Consider the following 24,694-nt stretch of genomic DNA (forward strand, 5'->3'; position numbering starts at 1 on the left):
CACGGAGACGTGCAGAATCCTCAGTTCTAGGTGAGTAGAGATGGTTAGAACAACAGCAGAAGAGATTTTTCTGTGGTTGGCAACAGCGAAGGCGTGAGAATGAAAAAAAAGAGGAGAGAGGAGACTTACTGGAATGGGGAGGAAAGCCAATGGCAACCAACCCACGCAACACCTACATCCCCCATCAGGCACACACACACACACACACACAAAGACCATGAATACTAACAGATATCCAGAGAGACGTGCATTAGTGTGCACTTTATCCTCACACTAAGACTACACATGTACACACACCTCACGAGTGCGCTTTACATTACTGTGGCAGAAGCAAACCTCCACTTAATCTGTGCCATTAAACCAGCTGTTGTTCAGGTCAGTGCACGCACGAAAGGGAAGTTGCAATACTCTTTTCTTCCCCATTGTGACGTTTATCCGAGTGAAACGGCCTCTCGGACAACAACAAATGTGGGCGGGGCTTGATTGTGTGGGGAATTGATTGGATGGTTGTGGTTTGCTATTGGTTGATCTCATGCGAGTGACAGGTTGCCCCGCCCACATCATCAGAGAAGAGATGTCACTGCAAGATGGAGGTGAAGTTATTCTGAGATTATGAGGCACATGATTAAAAAACAATATGTGTTTTGATATAATACCAATAATTTTGAATAATACCAATTTTTATACTATCTATTCTATCGCTCTGTTGTGCGTTTTAAAGTCCCCATGAAATAAAAATATAATTTTTTTTTTGGCTTTTAGTGTAGCCTATATATATATATCCATAAAAAACATAAACAGTTCTCTTTGTGAATATTTAGGTTACGCTAATATTAGCGCCCCTAGTGTCAATGTTGAGAGTGAAACCTCTACTGACTCATATTGAAACTAAACAACATGCACATAAGTGTGCTTGCATTTTTGATTTTGAACGCATTTGCAATGCATTGCTTCAAAAACAAACTTCATTAAAACAGATGTAGGCCTATTATCATTCAGGTATCTAGATATAAAGATGTCGTTTGCTTTTAATGAACTGGCTATAAATAAACAGTTTCCACTAATGGCCACTATAGCAAAAATGCTTGCATTGCATTGCATTTCGAGTTGCATTCTGACACATTTCCAAACACAACGACGTGTGAAATCCGTGTCATAGCATTTGCGTTCACATACTTGCATAGATTATGTTTCAGGCCTGATAAACACCAGCTGATTATACGTTCAGACTGTAACAAACATATTTTTTTGTAGATGCTACTAACAATCTGAATGAATAACAAGGTCTCATCCCCCAATGCAGTTTATGGTTTTATAGTTGTTTGTGCGATGCAGGGCACTAAAAGGCCAGTTTGACAGCAGGTCGCCTCACATTATTTGTGGGCGGAATGGCACAGCAAGACGATAATATGTTGCCGTGCCAAGATAAGTGCTGTTTACTGCAAGCTTCATCACTTATGGTGTCTCCACCTTCTGTCCAAGTGTTAAAATCTAGAAATCAATGCAGCGGCCCCTCCTGAGCGGCTAAACTGACCCAGCGTCGAGTTTGGCGATGCCGATCAGAGAGTTGATTCTGATCTGAGATCATGACAGAGAGTCTGGATCCACATATAGATCCACCGCCTTCTTCTGATGTAGAAACATGGCCTGTCCTTCAGTCTGGCCTGCTTTTCAACGTGCTCTCATTTTCTAGTCACCTAAAATAGGCCATCGGATCCTATTTTAGTTGAACCACAGTCTATCATGCTCGGAGGATTTCACTTGGCTAAATCACCACAGCGATTGCTTGAGGTTTCAGCGTGACACTGGAAGGTTTAATGCTGTCTGTGTTTAGTAAAATAAATACATTTAAAGTTGTTTTAATACGACTGCTCTGTTTTCTTTCTGTCTGTTGTATTTGAAGTTGCATAGTAAGTTCAACTTTACATGTCAGGCGTCTAGTTTTGTGGTTAGGGGGCAACAATGAATCTTATTGAAACACATTACAGCTAAATATTAAAATGAATACTTTTCACACATATTTTGATTTTAGTGCTGTTGATTATGCTATATCATGCCTGTATTGGGTTTGGTTTTAATTTAAGTGGGAGTATTACTCCCTCTAGTGGTTAAATTTGAGCACTTTCCCTAAGATAGATAGATAGATAGATAGATAGATAGATAGATAGATAGATAGATAGATAGATAGATAGATAGATAGATAGATAGATAGATAGATAGATAGATAGATAGATAGATAGATAGATAGATAGATAGAGTGTTGAATGACAGACAGAATTTTGTGTTTACTCTGCTTGAATTTAGCACAAGTTTGTTGACTGTCTCATGATTAATGTCCTGCAGTTCCACCATCAGCCACTAGAGGTTGGCAAACTCTTGCCTACAGTAACAGTGAACCTGATTTCACACATTCACAGAGTACATGTTTCTGGATCAACATCTTTGTTGATCCTGGAACAGCATTCCAGTCATCCAATCAGGGACAAGTTTACAGTTTGGGTCAAGTTTAGGCTTAAAACCAGGGTTAGGTGCTTCTACATCAGTGTTATTCATCACCTATCATTCCCCTCTGGTTTTAGGGATAGCCTAATTATGGGATAGGGTTAGGACTACATTTTCGGACAGGAATGTTGTTCCATGATCAACAAAATAAACAATTTCCCTGATTTCCCTGATCTACATGTGTGCATTTTAAGATGTTTGAAGGCCAAAAAATACATAACTTTTAAAACGATGTCTGTATTTGTCAAGCACGGCCACAAAACAGATGCTTAAACACGAGAATCAGGTTAAATGTTGCAACGAATGATCCACAATATAAACTGGATATACAGTAGAGACATGTACAGTATGTTTAATGCGTGATAATGGTGAAATATCAGCATTCTTGGTACTAACATTAACAGCGAGCAATAGGCCTACTTTTTTTTCGTTAACATTAGTTAATAAAAATGCAACTATTCATTGTTAGTTCATGTTAGCTCAAGTCCATTAAATAATTTTAACAGATGCAAATAAAGCATTAGTAAATGTTGATATTAACATCAATTAAGATAAAAAAATGGCCAATTGTTCATGTTATCTAGAACAAAAGGAACCGTATGTAAGAAATGTATTTCAATGAATCATAAAATGGCCCTGATATGTCACTAGACATTAAGAAATCATGTTCATTTCAAATGCTTATATCACTTACAACAGTAGTCCGGCCAGGATATTGTCATTTAAAAGTGAAGTTGCAGCCCTCAACTGATGTTGATGTTGTCATGTTGTGTTTTGGCCTGATGCGCCACCCTCCACCTATCTACCAATCACAAAGTCAGTAGTGTTTCGGCATCCGGGTTGCCAGCTCTGCTCTAGTTACCACAGCTGCAGCTACAAACATGTCGGATAAAAATTTTCTATCGTTGCGAAACCTAAAAGACCTCGTTATGAATCCGAAATACGCAAAACATCTCTCATGAAGCATAAACATAATTAACAGTAAAAAAAATATTACTGTGTAGGACTCGTCACTTGCCATTGGAAGCTCCTTGTAGCAGCCTACGTTCCTGCTGGATCCTGCAACCTAACTGGCAACCTCGAGTCAGGGGGGAGGGGGAGGGGATACACCGCTCTACAGTAATTTGAAAGTGATTGCAGTACCAGTTTTGGCCAGTGGTGGAGGAAGTACTGAATCTCAGTACTTAAGTAAAAGTACAAATAACCAGAGACTATTTACTTTAGTACAAGTAGAAGTACCACAATGAAAACCCTACTTAACCCATTAAAACCGGATCACACATCTGTGTGTGTTTAAGTCCTTTTTTAGCAGGTGTTTTAGGCCTAAATGGGTTAAGTAAAAAGTACCTGATTTTAAATGTACTTTAAGTATTAAAAGTAAAAGGACTTGCATAACAATAATTCTCTTAATGTCTATATTCTAATAATAATTAGGGCTGTAACAATATGCAATATGAATCCGAAATTGCTACACTCAGATCTACGAACCTGTGTCGCGGTGTGAGAAGGCAGAATCGCGACACACCCCTTTTTTGAAGTTAACATTATACAATACGTAGACCTACACCACAAAACTAGTTGAGGATAAATTATTTAATATCGGGCAATTCCAGCGTTATAAACGGGATATTTGCAGTAAAAACTTGAAATATAAATTCTCAGAAAATGCATTTAATACATATTGAAAAATATCAGTCTATACATTTTATATTTAATATGAGGGAAATAGCCTAGGCTACACATGCGTTACGGGACACAAAAAATCTTTAACTTTTAGGTAGCAAAATATGTTTTAGTAATTCTGTGAATTACACTGCGCAAACCAAAAGTAATACCCACCGGATGAAGAAGGGTTGGCTCTCCACAGAACATAAAATATTTGTTTTATTTTATTTTTCGTGTTCCCATTTATGAGGAAAAAACAATGTTACAGACGTGACCGCTCTGAAAGCGGCACTAAAAGACTGCTTTAAAACATTCACAGAGACCTCAAACAGAAAGCACAAAGCCTTTTTTTAAAGTGAATTTCGTTTTGTATTAATTGTATCTTAATTTTAATCAATGTTTCATCAACCAATTGCCAGGATTTAATGAATGAGAAGTAAATATAGTAGAAAATAGATAATCACGACACGGAGGCGCCAGCGTGTGAACTGAAGCGCGTCTCATAAATGAACCGAAACTCAGCGTATAAGGTAACCTACTTGCCTCACAGACCTGATAAATATATCTTTAGACAGCTTTAAATGTGTACTTTTAAACAGAACAATTCAAAACGAAAGAAAACAGACTGCTCTCTCTGCTTATGTAATCCGTAAGAAATGCGCATTTCTCTCTGGCACGTTCACTTCTGTGAAGTTCGCGGGTCAGCATAGTCAACTTCATCTTTGCAGCCGACACAAAAAACACTTGTTTATTAATAAACAATTAAAATGTCTTCTTGCTATTTTACATATTCATTACTTTTGCCGGTTCTTTGTGACAGCGTAGGTGCTTTATTGGCAGCGCCACCATGAGTTGTAAACATTAAAAATTTTGGCTAAGTACACTCAATCTGTCAGACTTGCCGACTGCAGCTTTAAGACCCACTGAAGTGCCTTGAAACACGCAGCTTTGTTTGATCCGTTGTCGTAAATTCCACTGAAGCGGGAAGCTAAAGCGGGACATATTGAATGGCTCCTCCCCCTTTTCAAATAGCCAATAGCGTTTAGTTTACCTCACAGATGCAAGTCCGACTTGACAGCACCATGGAAGCGAATCTGAGCGCTGATGATACGGTAGATTCAATAGTAGAGGTGTGAATAAATTTAAATAAATTTAATTTCATTCTTAACCAACGTACAGTTGGAAAACGGATTAAAACTTGAGCGTTTGAGCAACCGAACACACTTATCCAACCCATATTGCTCCGTGTTAATGCTCACTTTGGACTGGTTATTTATAGTATAAGGGGTGGAGCTTTAGATTCTAGAGAGCATCTGATTGGACAGAAGATGTGATGAGAAGCTGAAGCTGCAGTGATGTCATAAAAATCCCTGATCCATTTTAGCGGAAGTGGGAGACTGTAAGTTTTGAAAATCTCCTAAATGTGAATTTTGTCATTGTTTTGGAGCACACTAGCTTATTCATAACCTTAACGGCACAGTATGCAAGATTTGTACCTTAATATAACAGTTTTGAAATCATTTCGATGGTAAACGAACTCGTAGGAGAGCGAATCATCCCGATAGCAAAGCAGGGGGGGAACGCCGCTAGCAAAACCAGCAATGCAGGTTTGAGAGGTGGCGCCCCGACAAATCTCGCGAGAATCACGACTTGCGTTACGGCACAACGTCACATACATCAACAACACATGAAGCAGCCTCTGTGGAAGACACTAGCGCACATTTCAGACGTGGATCATGGCAGAGTAGATGAAGGAAACGTAGAAAGCGCGGTCGGAAGAGTGCAGAGATGGCTCTGCGTGAGTGGCATTTACAACATTAACATGGCCGTGGGAACTAGGGGTGCTGAGTGTGCTGCAGCACCCCCTGACGACAGCTGTTTCACTACATTGGAATTTAAGATGACATGACTTTTAAATAACTTTTTGTTTTTCAACCTGTTTTTTAAGAACACCTTCAACCTTTATTTCGTTTTTATATGTTGTTGAATAGGGTTTTATGACTCTAAAAGACATGGATATATCATAAGACAATAAGCCGATCTAGCATGGAGTGAGTGACGTGACACTGGTTGAGGACCAACATCTCAGAACTGATTTGACGCTCATTTAATGCATGTGAAAAAACTAAATATAGGTGTATTGATTAAAGCATTCTTTGGCATTAGGGGCTGTTCACACAGAACGTCAACCATTCCACTCTGCTACTTTTCCATTGTTTTTCAGTGTGAACGCACTACTCGTGTTTAACTGTTGCGCTCGCGTCTCGCGCATGACACAGCATTCTCAAAACGCAGCACTCAAGTTAAAATAAGTTCAACTAAAATGCGCCTCGAGACCTTGCGTTTTCCCCCCGTTCCACTGCCCGCATTTGCCGTCTTGCGTTTTCGCTTTGAAAGATTATGCTTTCTGTGTGAACCGGCACTCCTGAGTGAGATTTATGCAGATTTGTGTGCTGTGCTTTTTAAAATGTGCTTCTCACAACTCTGTACTCATTCATTTGTATGTTCATCCTTTTGTTTGGGCTGTTTTATATTAGGATTTTGTTTAAAAAAAAACTCTACCATAGCACCGCCCCACAATATCAAGCCCCGTCCATTAAGCCCCGCCCCCAGCACGCCCCTGATAAAATATGTTCCCGCGGCTATGGACATTAACGTTAAATACAAGTACTCCACAGCGACTCTAGGGGGCGCTGTTTGAGAAAAACGGAAACTGCATAGTGTGCCTTTAAGGCTAATTCATAGCCTGACTATGTCAGACTTCGTACTTCCGCTCAATTTCATTTCACTTCTGTACTCAGTCTGAGATAGCGACCTATCTTTCCGTTTTCCTCCGGCCTCAAAACAGCCGGCCAATCAACGAACAGAGGGCGGGCTGAGAGCCATGACGTAGACGCTGATTGTACCGTGGATGCGCATATTTACTTCACATAATCTGCAAAAGTCATTCACAGCCATGTTCACTCCGGTATTTCGCTCGAAGGTTTTGTTTTCGCATCATACATGTTTACAGTGGAAGTTAGATGCGGCTGAGCATGCGCATAACACACGCCATAACCAAACGTTATGTGATTGGCTTACGGGTAACCAATGATTTTAAACTTCAGACAAGAGCCCCCCCCCCCCCCCCGCGAGAAAGAAAACGCTTTTCAATTATGCCATGCCAGACTCTGTCTACGAAGCAAAGCAAAGTAGCAGAGTTTGGTATTACCAGGCTAGCTAATTAATACTAAAAACTAAAAAAATGAAGGCCTTTAAAAAAGCTGCCTTCGGAGGATGCGTTCTCCCCCCCCCCCCCCCCCCCCCCACCGTCGGAGATTTCGCGAACCGAATTAATCAGAACCCCCCCTCCACCCCCCACCCCCGTTGGAGATTTCTTGACTCCCGGAAATGACTTTGTGCAGGTTGGGATGCCTGCATCAAGGCACGTCCGAATGAAATGATAGCTTCACTAAAAAATAAAGATGGCGTCTGAAAGTTGGGGTTGCTGGTCAGTATGTGTGTAAATGTACGTTTTTGACCAATGTTTTCCACTTCTGCTATAATTTCTAGCGAGAAATTACTATTGTAGTAATTTAATGTTTACTTAATTTTCACCAAAGCTCGCTCTATTTGCTGTAGACCATTAAACCGTTCCGCTGCCTCAGAAGTCTGTCCGAAATCATTGTCATGAAGCACTGTAACTACATGTGCAGACACAGCCTACAGAGTCATTGATGAGCGCTGACCGATCAGATGAGAAGTTTGAATATCCTGACGTTGTGCAATATCTGTGTAGCACCAAAGTTAATATAAGGGAATTATTTTATACAATACAACTCAGAGATCCAGACCTCAATGTTGGGTATGGCAATGCAAAAAATAAATAAATAAATGTATACAAAACCATTTTCATTCAGACTGCTATGGTAAAATGCTTGTAAATTTCAAAAATAATTACTTAAGTAACACATCGAATTAAAGTCTGTAGAAAGACTGAAATAGTATTTCCTTGTAAAAGTCCCCCCCCCCCCATTTTTTTTCTTTCTTTTTTTATACAGAGTGTTAATGCCATTTGATAGCAGGAATAGTTTGTAAGCTGTAAGTAAAAACTTACATTCAGTAGCTGTTAATATTGTGTAAGACTGCCCTTGTGTAACTTCTTTCCGTTATGTTTTACACCTAGACTACGCAAGAACTAGGCCTTGGACACACTTATACACCGGAACTCAAGACTCACACATACATTTGATCAACTTCTGGCCTCTCTTACTTATTATTATATTTCTTAATGTGCCATATATGGTAAGGGTTGATCTTTGAGCTCTGTGATTGGATATTGCACATTGTGGATGGTTCTGGTTGACCTTGTGTAGAATATCTATTTGAATCTCATATAACTTAAAAAGTGCATTTCTTTTGATGAGTTAAAGTAATGTTGCCATGACTTATTGATCATATCATTATATTTACAGTGATGACCCTTGGCGTCATGCTTTGTTTTAACCTAAAAGGAAAGCGGTGCACACTTTAAAATCCACCAGAAATAATAAGCACCACTGGCATGTCTTGGGATGCACTAATTCTCATCTTGAATAGTGTTTAGGATGAATAGTGTAACAATCTGGACAGCATTTATTTATTTCTCTTGACACAGTGCTCGTAAAACTGCATATTGAGCTGGTATGATAAAACAGTAATTAAAACCTGTACATGATCAGTTTATCATGCAAAACATGCATGGCATCTTGGATGAGTGATAGAAATCTACAAATAGGTCATTGTGTTCATAAAGCATTGACAGCAATGGAATTAATGTGGGCTTGTTAGTAACACACCCATAGCCAAATATCAAATTAGTCATATATCATGTGTTGATCATATTGCCTGTGTGTTTTGATGAGACATAAATGAATGCAAATGAATATATAGATGATTTACCAGGAACTGTTAATCATTAGAGGGAGGATCAGCTCAGGCGTTTAAACTCATGATCACCACAGTTCGTTTCTCTGAGGGACTGGATGAGGAGCATCAGACCACATTGTAAGTATTCACCACTTACTCTTCTAGTATATTTGCATCTCAGTATTTTCTCATTGTTCAGTAAACATATCCTTTAAACAATACATTTACTTAGAAGCAAAATTGCATAAGATTTTAAGAAGGGTAACAAAACCCTCCAATTATAATGCACAGTTATCATGCTTTTCACTTTAGAATACTGTTCCAAATAACTAGCAATTCCTTCTGAAGGATTTGGTAAAACTAGTGGGTTACCATGATCTTCACTTTAGAATTATTTGCATTAGTCAAATTGGTAACACTTTATATTGTATCACTTTACTTTACTTTACTTGCAGTTAACTAACAGTCATTAGAGTTTTAGTAGACTAAAATCTGCTTAAAATCTGCTAACTCTTTATTGTGATGCTCCTCAACAGACATTATACTGACTATAAGTAACTTTGCAACTACATGTCAACTTATTCTAACCCCAACCAGTCTACTAATACTCTAATGAGAGTTAGTAGATATGTAGTTGCAACTTATAGTCAACAGAATGTGTTAAAGGGACCATCAAAATAAAGTGAAACTGTCAAATTAATTATAAACCTGTATATAGTAGTTATTAATAGTTCTCTGGGATTTATGAAAGAAAAAGTAGTTATTGATGAGCTAATAGTAAACTTCCACATTTGACTATGCACTTTTACTTAACAATTAGTTAATCAGAGTTGCCTGTTTGTTAATAACTAGAATGTTAATAGTGCGTTAGTCATAGTTTCCGGTGTAGTTAGCTATCAACTTAAAATTTACCGGATTGAACTTGAGATAGTAGCTCAAACTCTGCTTCGCGTTTAAATCATTTCATACACAGCTAGCTGTGGATTATCCTGCTTATACCATGATCATTTGCCGGCGTTGACAACTCAAAACCGTTATTGATGTTTGCAGTGCTAAATTTGACTAACATTCTGTCCACTTTAAATTAGACAAGAAGATGAAGTAGTGCAGTAAGGTTACCTTTATTTGAATTAATTATTTTTATTTGAATAAATTGGCTTATCGAGAGGGGGGGGGGGGGGGGGGGGGGTGAATTACCTGAGTTTGTGAGTTTAATTACTTCAAAAACAGCAATGTTACTCCTCCTTGCTGAGTAATAGAATGTAACGATTAAGTAGCAGCGACGTTAATTTATTAGTAAAAGTCACGGGCCGCGTTTACTCCTTAATGTTTCTGTGCGAGTGATGTACAGTATGTGTGTGCGCTTCAATCAAAACAGCGCATTGATATCGAAACGGTGATTAAACTGACTTGGAACTACCTGTGCATTAAACAATTTTATTGCACACCTTCCAGCCAATCAGAATCGAGTATTCAGACAGACCATGCAAATTATTTAAATGTTAATTATATTTGTTTTATTAATATTATTATTTTAATATTATAGCTATTCTGGAAAATAATTGTAAAAAATTCAGCTTCACATTGAGACCACAACAGATCCATATCTTAGAATTTCACAAGTGTTGAAATGTACCATTTAAACAGAGTTTGTATGCAGAATGCAGTGTTTTAGGTGTTCGAGCAACCTTTACTGTAGGTTATTGTGTGAAATCAGATAAAGTCATGCCTGAAATCTTAGAAATTCAAGTCAGACATTCAGTGCCATAAAAGAAGTAAAGTATCCGCACACACACACACACACACACACACACACACACACACACACACACACACACACACATACACATACACATACAAACACACACACACTTTCTTGTACATTCATTGACACAATGCAATCTTTAGGCGCTTACCCATACCCTTAACCTAATTATAACCTTATCCCAAAAACCAAGTCTTGACCCTTTAAAGGCTCTCAGAAAGTGAGGACCGGCCAAAATGTCCTCACTTTATTCTCTTTGTCCTCACTCCAATGGTCTAAACCTCAAACTGGTCCTCACAAAGATAGTTGTACAAGTACATACACACACACACACACACACACACATACACACACACACACACTCACAATCTCACAAAAATGTGATTCAATCAAGGCCACCAAAAAAGTAAAAAGGTGCAAAGAAGTGCAGAGAGCAAACACACACCTGCTTTCATTTAAATTACAGGACACTAATATAAACATACAAATGTACAACAAATTTTAGGCTATATTAATACAAAGGGCGTTGCTTATATATTTTTACATTATTTAAGTGCATTACACAACCCATCTTATATAACATTTTAAAGTAATTAACATGACCTTTGGCAATATCATCATTGTTAATAATTTTCCCAAATCAGTTTTTATATCAAGCCACAAAAATATATTTACCGAAAACAATTCAGGAGAAATTCCTCATTCAAACAACCTCACAGTCAAAAGTCCATTTACAATCCCTTTGTAAAAGTCTAAGTTCAACATTACCTCCTCTTTGAAGATGTACAATTTGTTCAATAACTATAAATAAACTAAAAAGTACCCGATTCTAAATAGACTTTGGTATCGAGAAATAAAACCGAGTGGGTGTCAATTTCCGTGTTAAATTTAATAGAGTCAACCATAACGTTTAAAGATAGACTGAAGTCATCAAAACAGTTCTGTATCAGGGTTGTTTTGATGACTTCATTCTATTTTTATAGAAAATATGGTTGACACTATTAAATTTACCGCAGACACTCACACCTACTTGGTGTGGATCCTTTTCTTCTTTCATTGCATCTCGTTGGATAGATGCACAGCTGTTTATAATAATAATACTATCAATTTCTACTTTGCATGATGTGTGCTCTTTAACAATGTTTGTATGTTTTCCTTCTGCTAGAACAACTATGCCGAGTAAAATTTACTACGGCTCGAGTAACAGCTCGAGTGACAACTGCACCGACGTGGACAGTCTCATGAAGCGCTACTACCTGCCCGCCACGTATGGTGCGATCTTCATTGTGGGCGTTGTGGGTAACATCACCGCTCTGCTGGTCTACGTGCTCAAAGTTCGTCCCTGGAAGAGCAGCACCATCATCATGGTGAACCTCGTCATCACTGACCTTCTCTTTATGGTCAGCTTGCCCTTCTTGATCTACTATTATGTCCTCTATGACACTTGGACGCTGGGGGTCGTCATGTGCCGCTTTGCGCGATTCATGTTCCACTTCAACCTCTACGGCAGCATCCTCTTCCTCACCTGTCTGGCCATCTTCCGGTACGTGGCGATCGTGCATCCGTTGCACATGCACAGCATCAAGCAGAAGCGATGGGGCGTGTTGGCTTGCGTCTTGGTTTGGGTCATTACAGTGGGCGAGTTAAGTCCGATTTTTAACGTGTTTGACACGGTTTCAATGGACAATAAGACATACTGCTTGGACTTTGCGAGCAACGACGAAAAAATCTTCTGGCCATATAGTTGGGCATTGACCGTACTGGGATATTTGGTTCCTCTGGTCGTGGTCTGTCTTTGCTATTGGCGCATCATTAAAGAGCTAAAGAAGGGTCCTCATATGGGAAGCAAGAAACGGGTTAAAGCAAGGCGACTCATCGTGTTGATATTGACGTGCTTTATTGTTTGCTTTCTTCCCTATCACGTTCTACGAGCTCTGAGAATCTACACGAAACTCACTCCGGAAACCGACTGCATGCTGGACCGCGGCGTTCACACCGCCTACATTATTTCGAGGCCGATCGCTGTAATCAACATCATTTTCAACCTGCCGCTCTACACGTTGTCGGGGGACTTTAAGCGGGCCTTCATGGATCTGTTCAAATGTGACCAGCTCATGTCGAAGACTTAGGGGATCATTAAAGTGGCTGTGATCAACAAACCCACGACCAATACCACATATGAGCAAAGGAGCTGAAACTCAAGCCACTGTCTTAGTCTTACTAGCCAGAGTCAATGCCACTGTGAAATAGCCAATACTGAAGGGATACTCCACCTAGAAATTAGTGTTCTGTCATCATTTACTAACTCTCATGCCTTTCAAAACCTGTATGACTTTATTACTTTTGTGGAATATAAAAGTTGATATTTGATAACCTCTTCTATATAATATATTTTTTGTAGAATTTCTTATAATATTACGGGATATTCTTAAGCACCAGGCCAAGAAAATAGTCTAACCCCCCTTAATCATAATATAATCACCTGAATGTACATCCTCAAGTGGTTTTATACTGAAAATGTAGGTCAACCACTAGAGCCTTGTGCTAACATGAAGTGAATGCATGAAATGACTAAATGCACGTAACTGTGTCTAAAGGTGTCTGACAAATGCATGAACATAAATATGCATGTAACCAACACAAGGCCATTTGACAAACATCCTTTGTTGCCCTAAATATGTCAATAGCCTATGGGCGCCACTATGGTCAAAATGGCCTTGATATAAACAAACAATGATGCAAATCTGTAAAGATGGCATTGCATTTCTCCTGTACATTGATGGTATCTATTTTTGTGGCAGCTGTATGTCTGTGTTTATTCATTGTGTGCTTGCTTTCCTACATTGACTTTATGATGATGGCGTAATGTAATTTGTTTATCAAACAAGATTAACATACAGTAAAAGTGAATCGCATTTGCATTGCTTACTTTTTAGTATGTACGGTGGCGTCGTTAGTGGGGGGAAAGCCATTGTAAGCCCACAAGATTGTGCCATGAGCACAGCATGCATGCAATTTGCATAGTTTGGTTGGTTGTCTAGGAATGTTGCAAAACGCTAATTGGCTGTGAGGGAGAGCGGACTCGCCGGAGAGGAGCAGTCATCTGAGTGTGGTGTTCTTCGAGTCGTGCCGCCCCAGTGTGCAATGTTCAAACAAAGATCAGGAAAAAAGAGGAGGAGAGGAAAGTAAACATAGGAAGGGAAAACAATTTGGAAAATTTCTTTCCAAAGAGACCAAGTGATGCCGCTGTTTATTCTGTGTAAATAGATGCTTGCTGCTCAGGAGTCTGCATTTTCCTACATGACGAGAAACAACTTACTTCTGCATAACACTCTTATCATACTCCAAACACAGAAGTAACACGAAAACTGTGTGAAAAATCTTTAGAGATAAACTGTAAATACGGAAAACGTCTCGGTTTCGTATGTAACCCCCTTTCCCTAAAGGAGGCAACATAGACATTACTTCGGATGAGCGACGAATAGGAATCTCGCTAGAGAGGCCAATCTACCTTGAGTGTAACTAAAACGAGGCAATTCACATTGGTATGAGATAATTGCATCAGCTGCGCTGCTTTGTGGCACCTGTTGAATCCTGACTTTGTTGGTACCCCTTATGTCGGCCAGACACAGCCAGAGATGGCATTCCTGGACCACTAGTTTGGACATCGCACGACTCAGAGACCGCGCAGCAACCTTCGTCGCTTGAGGTCTGTCGCGGTACAAAGTTCTTGTAGAACTTCTGGATCGTGACCACCCTCGTGCAGGTGTTTCAGTGCCTTCGCCAGAAGCGGCTTCCCCACAGGCCTGATAAGCCTCGCCGGCAGTAGCGGTTTTTGGCACGGGGGAACCAGGCAATCGCCCGGGGCGGCATTTTTGGGTGGGCGCCGCCGCCGGCACGAGCATAAAAAAAATAATAATAATTTGCGCCGCGAAGTGGTTTTCTATTATCTATCATTTCACTGTGTTGGGAATTGGCAAATTTGCGCCCCTGCTTGCTGAGAAGATGCCGTGCACAGAAGCTGTTTGTTTGAGAAGGGGAAAGGGGAGGGGGCGCGGGCGCGGATGACAGTTCACCTCTGGGTCTCTTCCAAATGGAACGGACGGACGGGGGGGGGGATCCATATAGTTATCTAAGTAAGTCACACCTCGACTTTCTTCCAAATAACGCACATTTCATTCATAATATTATAAATACAGGCCTCTATATTTCCTGCACATTTTGTTTTTCTGAATTGTCTGAATGGCTAATAAAAATAGGTAATACAAAACGATTACTTGGTCACCACCACCAAGGTGAATTGGTTTAGTCTTGACTTCTGGTCGTGACTCGTCGTGAGTGACAGTTGGTATGGGGGGGATCAGGGGAAATCTGTTGATTGTCGATGTCGAGTGCCAAATAAGAGATGGACAAGAAAGGTCAAAGCCATCAGGTGCCCAATTTAGAAACGAGCGAAAGATAAAGGTATGCAACTATGTTTTCTCTGTATGATTACGGTATCCATGTCATGAATGAAGGGGCAATATTAATTGGTGGGTATAACTCTTATTTGTTAGCCTTTTTGCTATGATTCTTGCTATGCTTAACAATAATTCGATTTTAACTCAAACACGAGATCTAATTTCACCATAATATTGTGCTTTGCAACAAAACTGTTACAAGTTCAGTTATTACACTGCAAAAAATGCTTTTCTTACTTAGTATTTTTGTCTTGTTTCCAGTCCAAATATCAAACTAAATTTTTTTAAATAAAGATGCATAACGTTATTTTACTAAAGTAGTAAAATGACATAAGATATTAAGTCTTGTTTTCTGGGGAAATAAATAAAAATTGAGTTTTTGCTTAAAACAAGCAAAACATGATCTGCCAATGGGGGGTTGGGGGTCTCTCGAAGGGGGTCTCGCCCAGGGTGTAATTCAATGTAGAACCGCCACTGCTCGCCGGTTAGACCAGACGAGTGCTCACAGGCCCAGGAAGGGAAACGCGGATTCCCCCGTGAGGTGGAGTTAGGGCATTCCAAGGGGAAATCGATGTGTAACCCTTTTAGCGGCCCCGTCATCAAGGGTGGAGGGGGGGAAGTGATCTCTTCATGCACCACCGGAAAGAAAGTCACCGGGGCGGGGCGCTGAGAACTGTCCAGAGAAGCCAATCAACCAGCGTCGAGGGCTCAGGACACGGTGGAGGATTCCACATGAGCCCGATCCTCTCTGTGACCCGGGAAAGCATAGCCGTCATTTCTCATTAACTCGGACAACGCTACGGTTCCTGAATGAGGCAGCACAGTCAGGCTGTGAAAAAAGTCAGGCACACCCTTCGATGTAGCGATATCGATATCCGGCCGTAGGGGGGAGTCCCAAATGAGATGAATGGTACACACTTTTGAGCCCGTTCCTGAGGGAGTTCCACTGGCCGCGGAGCGCACGAGGGATGAGGGTTCCTTGGGGGTTCCTCACCATGATCCTCAAATCACCTGCGCTACTGCGCAAAGTAACCCTCTGAGAAGGATTAGATCGACGCAGAGGTATGGGGACCCCGCCTCTTTCGAGGTATTGGAGTCTCGACTGCAACTCTGAGATGGTCATCTTCCCGCAGTGGGTGCATGACTCATGAAGTCAAAAACTATTAAAAATATTAAACACTCAAATCACAACATGCTACTGCAGCTAGAGCTCCTATTAATGTTGCTGAGAATGAGTGAAAGTAAGCCCAGAGTGTAGTCAGGCAACTACAAGTCCAACACACTTTTTTACAATAAGACAATAAAAAAAAAAAATGCTTGTAGTGGTATCTACACTGTTAAATGTTTGGAATAATAAAACACAATTCCAATTAAATATTGTTAAACTGTAATTTGTATGTCTAATGAGATACTGGGGTGCTCTATTTAAAAGCAAATAAAAATCCATCCATCCATCCATCCATCTTCTTCCGCCTATCCGGGTCCGGGTCACGGGGGCAGCAGTCTAAGCAGAGATGCCCAGACTTCCCTCTCCCTAGACACTTCCTCCAGCTCTTCCCGGGGGAATACTGAGGCGTTCCCAGGCCAGCTGGGAGACATAGTCCCTCCAGCGTGTCCTAGGTCTTCCTCGGGGTCTCCTCCCGGTGAGATGTGCCTGCAACACCTCCCCGGGAAGGCGTCCAGGAGGCACCCGGAACAGATGACCACCTCAGCTGACCCCTCTCGATGTGGAGGAGCAGCGGCTCTACTCTGAGCTCCTCCCGAGTGACCGAGCTCCTCACCCTATCTCTAAGGGAGTGCCCAGCCACCCTGCGGAGAAATCTCATTTCAGCCGCCTGTATCTGGGATCTTATCCTTTCGGTCATGACCCAAAGCTCATGACCATAGGTGAGAGTAGGAATGTAGATCGACCGGTAAATCGAGAGCTTCGCCTTGCAGCTCAGCTCCTTCTTCACCACGACAGACTGGTACATCAACTGCATTACTGCAGAAGCTGCACCGATCCGTCTGTCAATCTCCCGTTCCATCCTTCCCTCACTCGTTAACAAGACCCAAGATACTTGAACTCCTCCACTTGAGACAGGAGCTCCCCACCAACCTGAAGCGGGTAAGCCACCCTTTTCCGACTGAGAACCATGGCCTCGGATTTGGAGCTGTTGATTCTCATCCCAGCCGCTTCACACTCGGCTGCGAACTGTCCCAGTGCATGCTGAAGGTCCTGGTCTGATGAGGCCAACACGACAACATCATCCGCAAAAAGCAGAGGCGAAATCATGTGGTCCCTAAACCAGACACTCTCCGGCCCCTGGCTGCGTCTAGAAATTCTGTCCATAAAAATTATGAACAGAACCGGTGACAGAGGGCAGCCCTGCCGGAGCCCAACATGCACCAGGAACAAGTCTGACTTACTGCCGGCAATGCGAACCAAGCTCCTGCTCCGGTCGTACAGGGACCGGACAGCCCTTAGCAGAGGGCCCCGGACTCCATACTCCATATAAAAATATGAGTGTTATACTCTATTAATGATATACAGTACAACCGTTTTTCTATCAATTTTCTTGTGCTATATATAGTTGTACACAATTATTTAAAAAAAAAAGCGTAGATCATGGGATGATGGCTACGGGGCCCCCACACACTGTCTTTGCATAGGGCCCGATATTCGGTGCTACGGCACTGTACAGTAGTACTACATTCAAAACAGCGGTAACTGTGTTTGAGTAATATCTGCATGGCACAATTGACTCTACAGAGTGAAACTCAAACTTCTAAACAAACAAACTGATGCTATTTTATTCAGAACATTTTTACTCTCAGTTTCTCAATTAATAGTCTTTGTTTTACATAACCTGATGGAAACATTGGCTCATTCACAAAACACACATGGCTCATTCATACGGTCTGAATGGAGTAACTGGCCCTTGTATAACAGTGCACAGAATTCCAGCTGATGTTTGTTTAGATGTTTTACAGTAAAGGAAGAGGAAATGTGAAGCCTCCATCAAACCCTAATAAGATGCAAAATAGGGCGTGTTCAAAAGATTTTTGTCACAATTCGTACCTTATTTGAAGGTTTCTTGTTTCAACTTTATTGTGTTAGGTGGTTTTTTGTGTGTGTGTGTGTGTGTAATTTCCGCGAACTTAAGTCACCACTTTAGTGGAAGGGATTAACTAATGAAATCAAATTAGATGAAGTTCCTCATCGACTTTACCTTGTATTAATTATCTCAAGAATCATCTCAGATTTCATCAGTTGTTCACACACGAGGAAACTCCTCTCATTGACTAGCAGCTTCTGCATATTTATTGTAAATAAACACCTGTTTAGTCTCCAAGGTGATTAAATCTAAGAAAAAAATTAAACGGGTTTTTCCAAGCTTCCCGGTTAACTGTATGAGAAGTCCACATCAGTGAAATGAAATCACATGGTGTTTCTCTAGATCTGCAGTGCAAATTGCAGTTAAGAGTTTGATGGTTTGTGGACTCATGACTTTAGTTTATATGTATGGTGACATTCCTCTGTCCACAATCTGCGTCATAGTGTAGACATGTTATATATAGTAACCATTGACAGCTAAATATATTTGGAATTATGCAACATCAAAAAATAAACAACATTGCCATCACAAAAACAACTGTTTCTCAATCCACCTTTGAATGCGGTGAGAATAGAGACGTCTTTCTTTCTTGAACCAACCCCATGAGAAAATTTCTCTTTCACAACTCAGAATACATTCCCCCGGTTCCACAGACCAGACTCAAGCCTCCCGGACTAAAATGCATGTTTGAGTTGTTTTAGCTGAAATCAACTTGCACTGATATGTCTTAAACATATCTTAAAATATGTCAGTGCCATTGTTTTGTCTCCAGATGCACACCAGTAATGTTTTATTCTAAGGCATGTTTATAAAAGCTACTTAAATGCCCTGATTGAACGAAGGCCTAATCCTGGTTTAATCTAAGCCCTGTCTGTGAAACCAGGCCATTGTGATATACTACATTTCATGTGAGCATAAATTTGGTCTCGGATGTTCCTCCTAAAATTCACTAAGAAGTATAAATAAAAATGGCACAATTAATTTAAAGTTGGCAGGTAAGAATATAGAACTTTGTGGGTAAGAATTTGATGTGAAATTGTTAAATTCATTTTCATTTCATTTTCATATCGTAATGATATAATAAAGATTAATATATATATATATATATATATATATATATATATGAACTTCCCGTATTTATATATATATATATATATATATATATATATATATATATATATATATATTTATATATATATATATATATATATATATATATATATATTCATCTTTATTATATCATTACGATACAAGAAGTAAGAATACACAAATAGAGTCATTAATACAGAGAAAAAAATATAAACAAGAGCAGAGCCAGGGGGAGTTTCAAATAAATACATTAAAGATAGAGCACAACTGAATGGTTTTAGCAGCCTTCTTATTTTTTTAATCATGGATGGATTTGATGTACTGTTCCGTCTCCTTACCAAAAGCAATAAAAGAAGGTTTAGAATTACTAAATTTGGCTTTGTGAATATGATATTTCCCTAAAATGATCAACAGATTAATTAGGTATATTTATTTCTGTTTTTTTACTTTTATTATCATGGAAACCAAACAGTACATCTTTCCACAACAAAGAAAAATCGGGAAGTTCATATATTCTGACTAGAATCTGAGTAGGCTATGATGATGTCAGGCTAGTCATTGCTAGGAGATACAAAAAAAAAAAAAAACTGAGACAATAAAGAAATCTCATTCATGTCATGAACAGTGATAATGAATATATTGGGACATGATCAATATTTGCTGATCATCATGAAATCATTGAGAGTATTGGTATGCACCATATTTCCTGTAAGTAAAAAACAAACAAACAAATAAAAACAAATCTGTGCAGATTTACTGCTAAACGGAGACAACATCGCTAAAGTGGTTTCCTATCGGTGCCATTTCATTTTTGCATTTCACTGGCATTTATTGTTTTATTTCCTGCTTTCACACAAGCATGTTATGTCACTGGTACACAGCTGAAGTCTCTGGTGGCATGCGAGGGAGTGAAACCAGTTCACACACTTATAGAAAGGTTGTAATGGTGCTGAAAATTCAGCTTTACCATCATAGAAATATATATTTACATTTTGTAAAACATCAAAACAGAAAAGTTATTTTTTGACCAAATAAATGCAAACCACAAATTTTTAACAGTGATGTAATACATTGGTGAGCAGAAAAGACTTCTTTCATTATCATTAGCATTAAAAAAAAAAAAAAAAATCCAAACTTTTGACTGGTACTGTATATATAGCCTATTAAATCATGCCTGTATAGGGTTTCAGTTGTTATTTAAGTGTGAGTATTACTCCCTCTAGTGGTTAAATTGGAGGACTTCCCTAAGATAGATGTTCTCCATCTCTCCATGACTTTTTGATCATATAATTTTTTACAGTGATGACCTTGGCGTGATGCTTTATTAACCTAAAAGGAAAAAGCGATGCACACTTTAAAATCCACCAGAAAAAACAAGTACCACTTGCAATATTGTCTACTAACTTCCGTTTTGGGACGCACTAATTCTTATCTTGAATAGTGTTTAGGATGGATAGTGTAACAATCTGGACAGCACTTTATTTCTCTTGACACAGTGCTCGTAAAACTGCATAATGAGCTCGTATGATAATTGAGCTGACCTGTCTGTCCTGTTCATGATCAGTTTATCATGGAATTAACGTGGGCTTGTCAGTAACACACTTTCCCATAGCCAGATAACTATGGCAAGCCGATTTAACATGTAATCCTTAAAACCTACTAGTATCTAATTTCATGCTATACTAGTACTTATTTTTTAGAAACTAGTATCTATTCCATTAAGTATAGTACTTATTCGTTAGATACTAGTGCTTATTTTTAGGTACTAGCCTACCTTTTTAAAGCTACACTGTGTGATTTTTACCCCCATCTAGCGGTGAAATTGTATATGACTACCCAGTGAATATTATTTTCTGTTCCTCTCAATTCCGAGGGCGTTTTAACTCCTACGGTGGCCGTATTATTCCAAGATTAACATGGCTTCCAGTTATAGACTTTGTCCATGACAATAATAAACAATACGTCTAAAATGAATAAAACTACAGGACAGATGTCAGGAGGTAAACGTCACCCTTGGAATCGGCTATCCCAGCATAATCAGATTAGGCTAACGTTACAATGTGTACAAAGTAAAAGCAATTAAAAATAACTAAAATTTACAAAAAAGTGTCCTTTTTTTTTATATAGCTTAAAAAATTGCGCCTTTAAAACTATTCATTACCTGTGATCCGTCGCAGCACAGATTTATGTTACAAGGTAAACAATACTTTTTCACCATTGACGCGAGGATGAAGTTATACTAGAGGTCGTTCTGGCGTTATGCACAACCATGCTATGGTTAGACAAGCAACTATAAAACTTCGAATTTACACAAATGAATTACAACAGGCTGAATTACCTGTCGAGAAGAAAGCAGGCAACCTCGGCGTCCGTTTTAAAATCTTTTCTCCTCATGAGCTCTTTCCATCTGGGAAAAGTTACTCCAATATTGACTATGGTCTTGCTGATTTGTCTGTCGCGTTGACGTTTTAATTCTCTCTTTCAAATGTGAGTACGCACGCACACACACACACACACACACACACACACACACACACCACACTATCTTTCAAATCTGCCGGCACTCGCGAGCTCGCGAGTAATCTCCCCCTCGCATTCGTCACGGTGTCACTGAGTGAAAAACGCAAAAGGCGAAGCTTGAATTTACAGGTATGTCCCTCTTTGGCTAATGTAGTTTCAAGATGGAGGGGCAACATGGCGACCGGCATTCGAACCCCTCACCCGTATGTACTTTCAATGGCAGATTATAAACTTAAGAGAATACTTTATTACTTGAAAGAAGTAAATATACATTAATGAGCACATATATTTTTGAAAGAACTAAGTGTTTTTTGCTAAGAATCAACTAAAAAAGTTACACAGTGTAGCTTTAAAGATACTAGTACTTATTCATTAGATACTAGTTCTTATTTATTAGATACTAGTACTTATTCCAATAGTGACTAGTATTTAATTATACCTAACTTGTTAAGAAAAAACTAGTGGTTGTTTTTAAGTTACTAGTTACATTTTAGATCAAAGATATCCTTAATATATAGTACTATTTAAATAATCAGTATGCAAATAATATGTTGAATATTAATGAACCAACAACATATCAAAGAGAGATGACACAGGACACGGACTGAATTGCAGAATTACAATAATTATATAATATAGCCTACCTTTTTAATGGTATTAGAGTAAAAATATATATATAATGAATAGGCATATTTAATATAGTGCATATATACTCTTATTTTGACATGACTCTCATTCTCAGACGCAGATTAATATTCTGATTTTTTTTTTTATTGTAAGGAATTATGAATGCTGATGCTCACCAAAATCTCTGGGTATTGTGGTTGTTTGGTGGTGGGTATGAACCGGTTTTTGGATCTACTTAACTGTTGTTTGAATTTTATTATTGGCAGTTAAGTCTTTATTATAGCCTACTGTACATTCAAAACAATAAATGTCATATTAAACATATATCTTTCTTTGTGTTCATGCTAACCAATTAGCTAGATAAACCAACAAAGTCGCTTACTTGCGAAAAATCAATCTTCTTTGACCTTAGTTTAGCCTGCATTACCATATGAACTCTGATTGGATGGTTGAGAGTATGCTCATGTTTATGTAATGATCTGTTAAAAGAAGATATTTCTTAATATTCTCACTTGTTCCTTATGAGGTTGAAGATATCTGCAAATAGATACTAGTAGCTATTCTGTTTTAATATCATCTAATAATTTATAACTAGTAATAATTCCAATATTGACTAGTATATTTTTAAATATTACTAATAAGTATTCATTAGATGCTAGTATTACACTGTAAAAAATTTGTAACCCTCCCAAATCAAAAATTTCAAGTGACCGATAACATCTAAATTTTTCAATTGGCCCAAGTGAAATTCTGTAAATTTAATTTTATAATTTACAGAATTTCACTTTGGCCAATTGAAAAATGTAGATGTTATCGGTCACTTGAAATTTTTGATTTGGGAGGGTTAGAAATTTTTAACAGTGTATTTATTGTATACAATTACTTTTCATTCGATACTAGTACCTATTTAATAGATACTAGTTATTCGTTAGGTACTAGTACTATCTTTTTTAATTGTAACTAGTAACATTTCTTATTTTACTAGTCACAGCTGTTTTTTTACTTGCCTTATGTTATGACTAGTCAGAACGACCACTGTAGAGTTCAATTAAAAATCTTACTAGTAAAATAAAAAACCTTACTACATTTGGAATAAATACTAGTAGCTAATGAATAAGTATTGAACAAGTACTAGTCTCTAGGTACTAGTATCTAAAAAATAAGTACTAGTACTTAATGAATAACGACTAGTATCTAATAAATACGTACTAGTCACAATTGGAATACATACTAGTCAGAACTGAATAGTTGATATCTGAATGACAGATCCCCGTAGAAGTCAATGGCAATTTTTTTAAATGTTACTAGTAACAAAATAATAGTTACTAGTCACTATTGAAATAAGTACTAGTATCTAATGATTAAGAACTAGTATCTATTTAATAGGTACTAGTACCTAATTAATAAGTACTAGTATCTAATAATAAGGACTAGTAACTAATGACAACCCGTTCTCATACCCAAGGCGTCACTTTCAACCATGCTTCAATATCTGACGCTCAAAGCACCCTTTAGCGTCCATATGAGACGCATAACCCTACCACATACCTAAACCTACCCAACCGAAGCGTCACATATTGACGCTAAAGGGTGCTTTGAGCGTCAGATATTGACGCTTCCGAAAGCGTCAGTTACATGACGCCTAAACCTACCCATAACCGAAGCGTCACATATGGACGCTAAAGGGTGCTTTGAGCGTCAGATATTGAAGCATGGTTGAAAGTGACAAAAAGTGACGCCTTAGGTATGAGAATGTGTTGCTAATGAATAAGTACTAGAATCTAATTAACCCTGGAGAACCCAAGAACCCTTTTTTTCTTTGGAAAATTATGAACTATGCATTAAATTACTGCTGTAAGTTCACAGAACACCAAAATATCCACTTTTTCAATTTTAACCCTTTATACCCTAATTTAGGATTAGGGCCAAATTTGACCCATTGGGCTTTAGGCGTATCATTTCAAAGAATCACAATAACAAACATTGTCAATGCAAACTATTTTAAATTTAGGAAAATAATCAGTCAACCACACAGCTACATTTAACAATGTAAAAGTTTTTTTTTTTTGCTTTATTTGTTG

The 24,694-nt window shown here is 38.8% G+C and overlaps 1 protein-coding gene across 1 annotated transcript; it reads left to right on the top strand.

Moving 5' to 3' along the window:
- Positions 1-9,166: 9,166 nt before the first annotated feature.
- LOC307146348 (2-oxoglutarate receptor 1-like) lies at positions 9,167-13,733 on the top strand. Its single transcript, XM_079850250.1, has 2 exons — positions 9,167-9,192; positions 11,985-13,733. Exon 2 carries the CDS (start codon positions 11,992-11,994, stop codon positions 12,946-12,948), a length of 957 nt encoding a protein of 318 aa, XP_079706376.1. The 5' UTR covers positions 9,167-9,192; positions 11,985-11,991; the 3' UTR covers positions 12,949-13,733.
- Positions 13,734-24,694: the final 10,961 nt, after the last annotated feature.

The sequence above is a fragment of the Squalius cephalus genome (assembly GCF_949319135.1).
Source record: "Squalius cephalus genome assembly, chromosome: 2".
In the NCBI taxonomy this organism is placed as follows: Eukaryota; Metazoa; Chordata; class Actinopteri; order Cypriniformes; family Leuciscidae; genus Squalius; species Squalius cephalus.

Excerpts from the sequence above, each read along its gene's own strand:
- LOC307146348 (XM_079850250.1), top strand. The coding sequence starts at position 11,992 with ATGCCGAGTAAAATTTACTACGGCTCGAGTAACAGCTCGAGTGACAAC.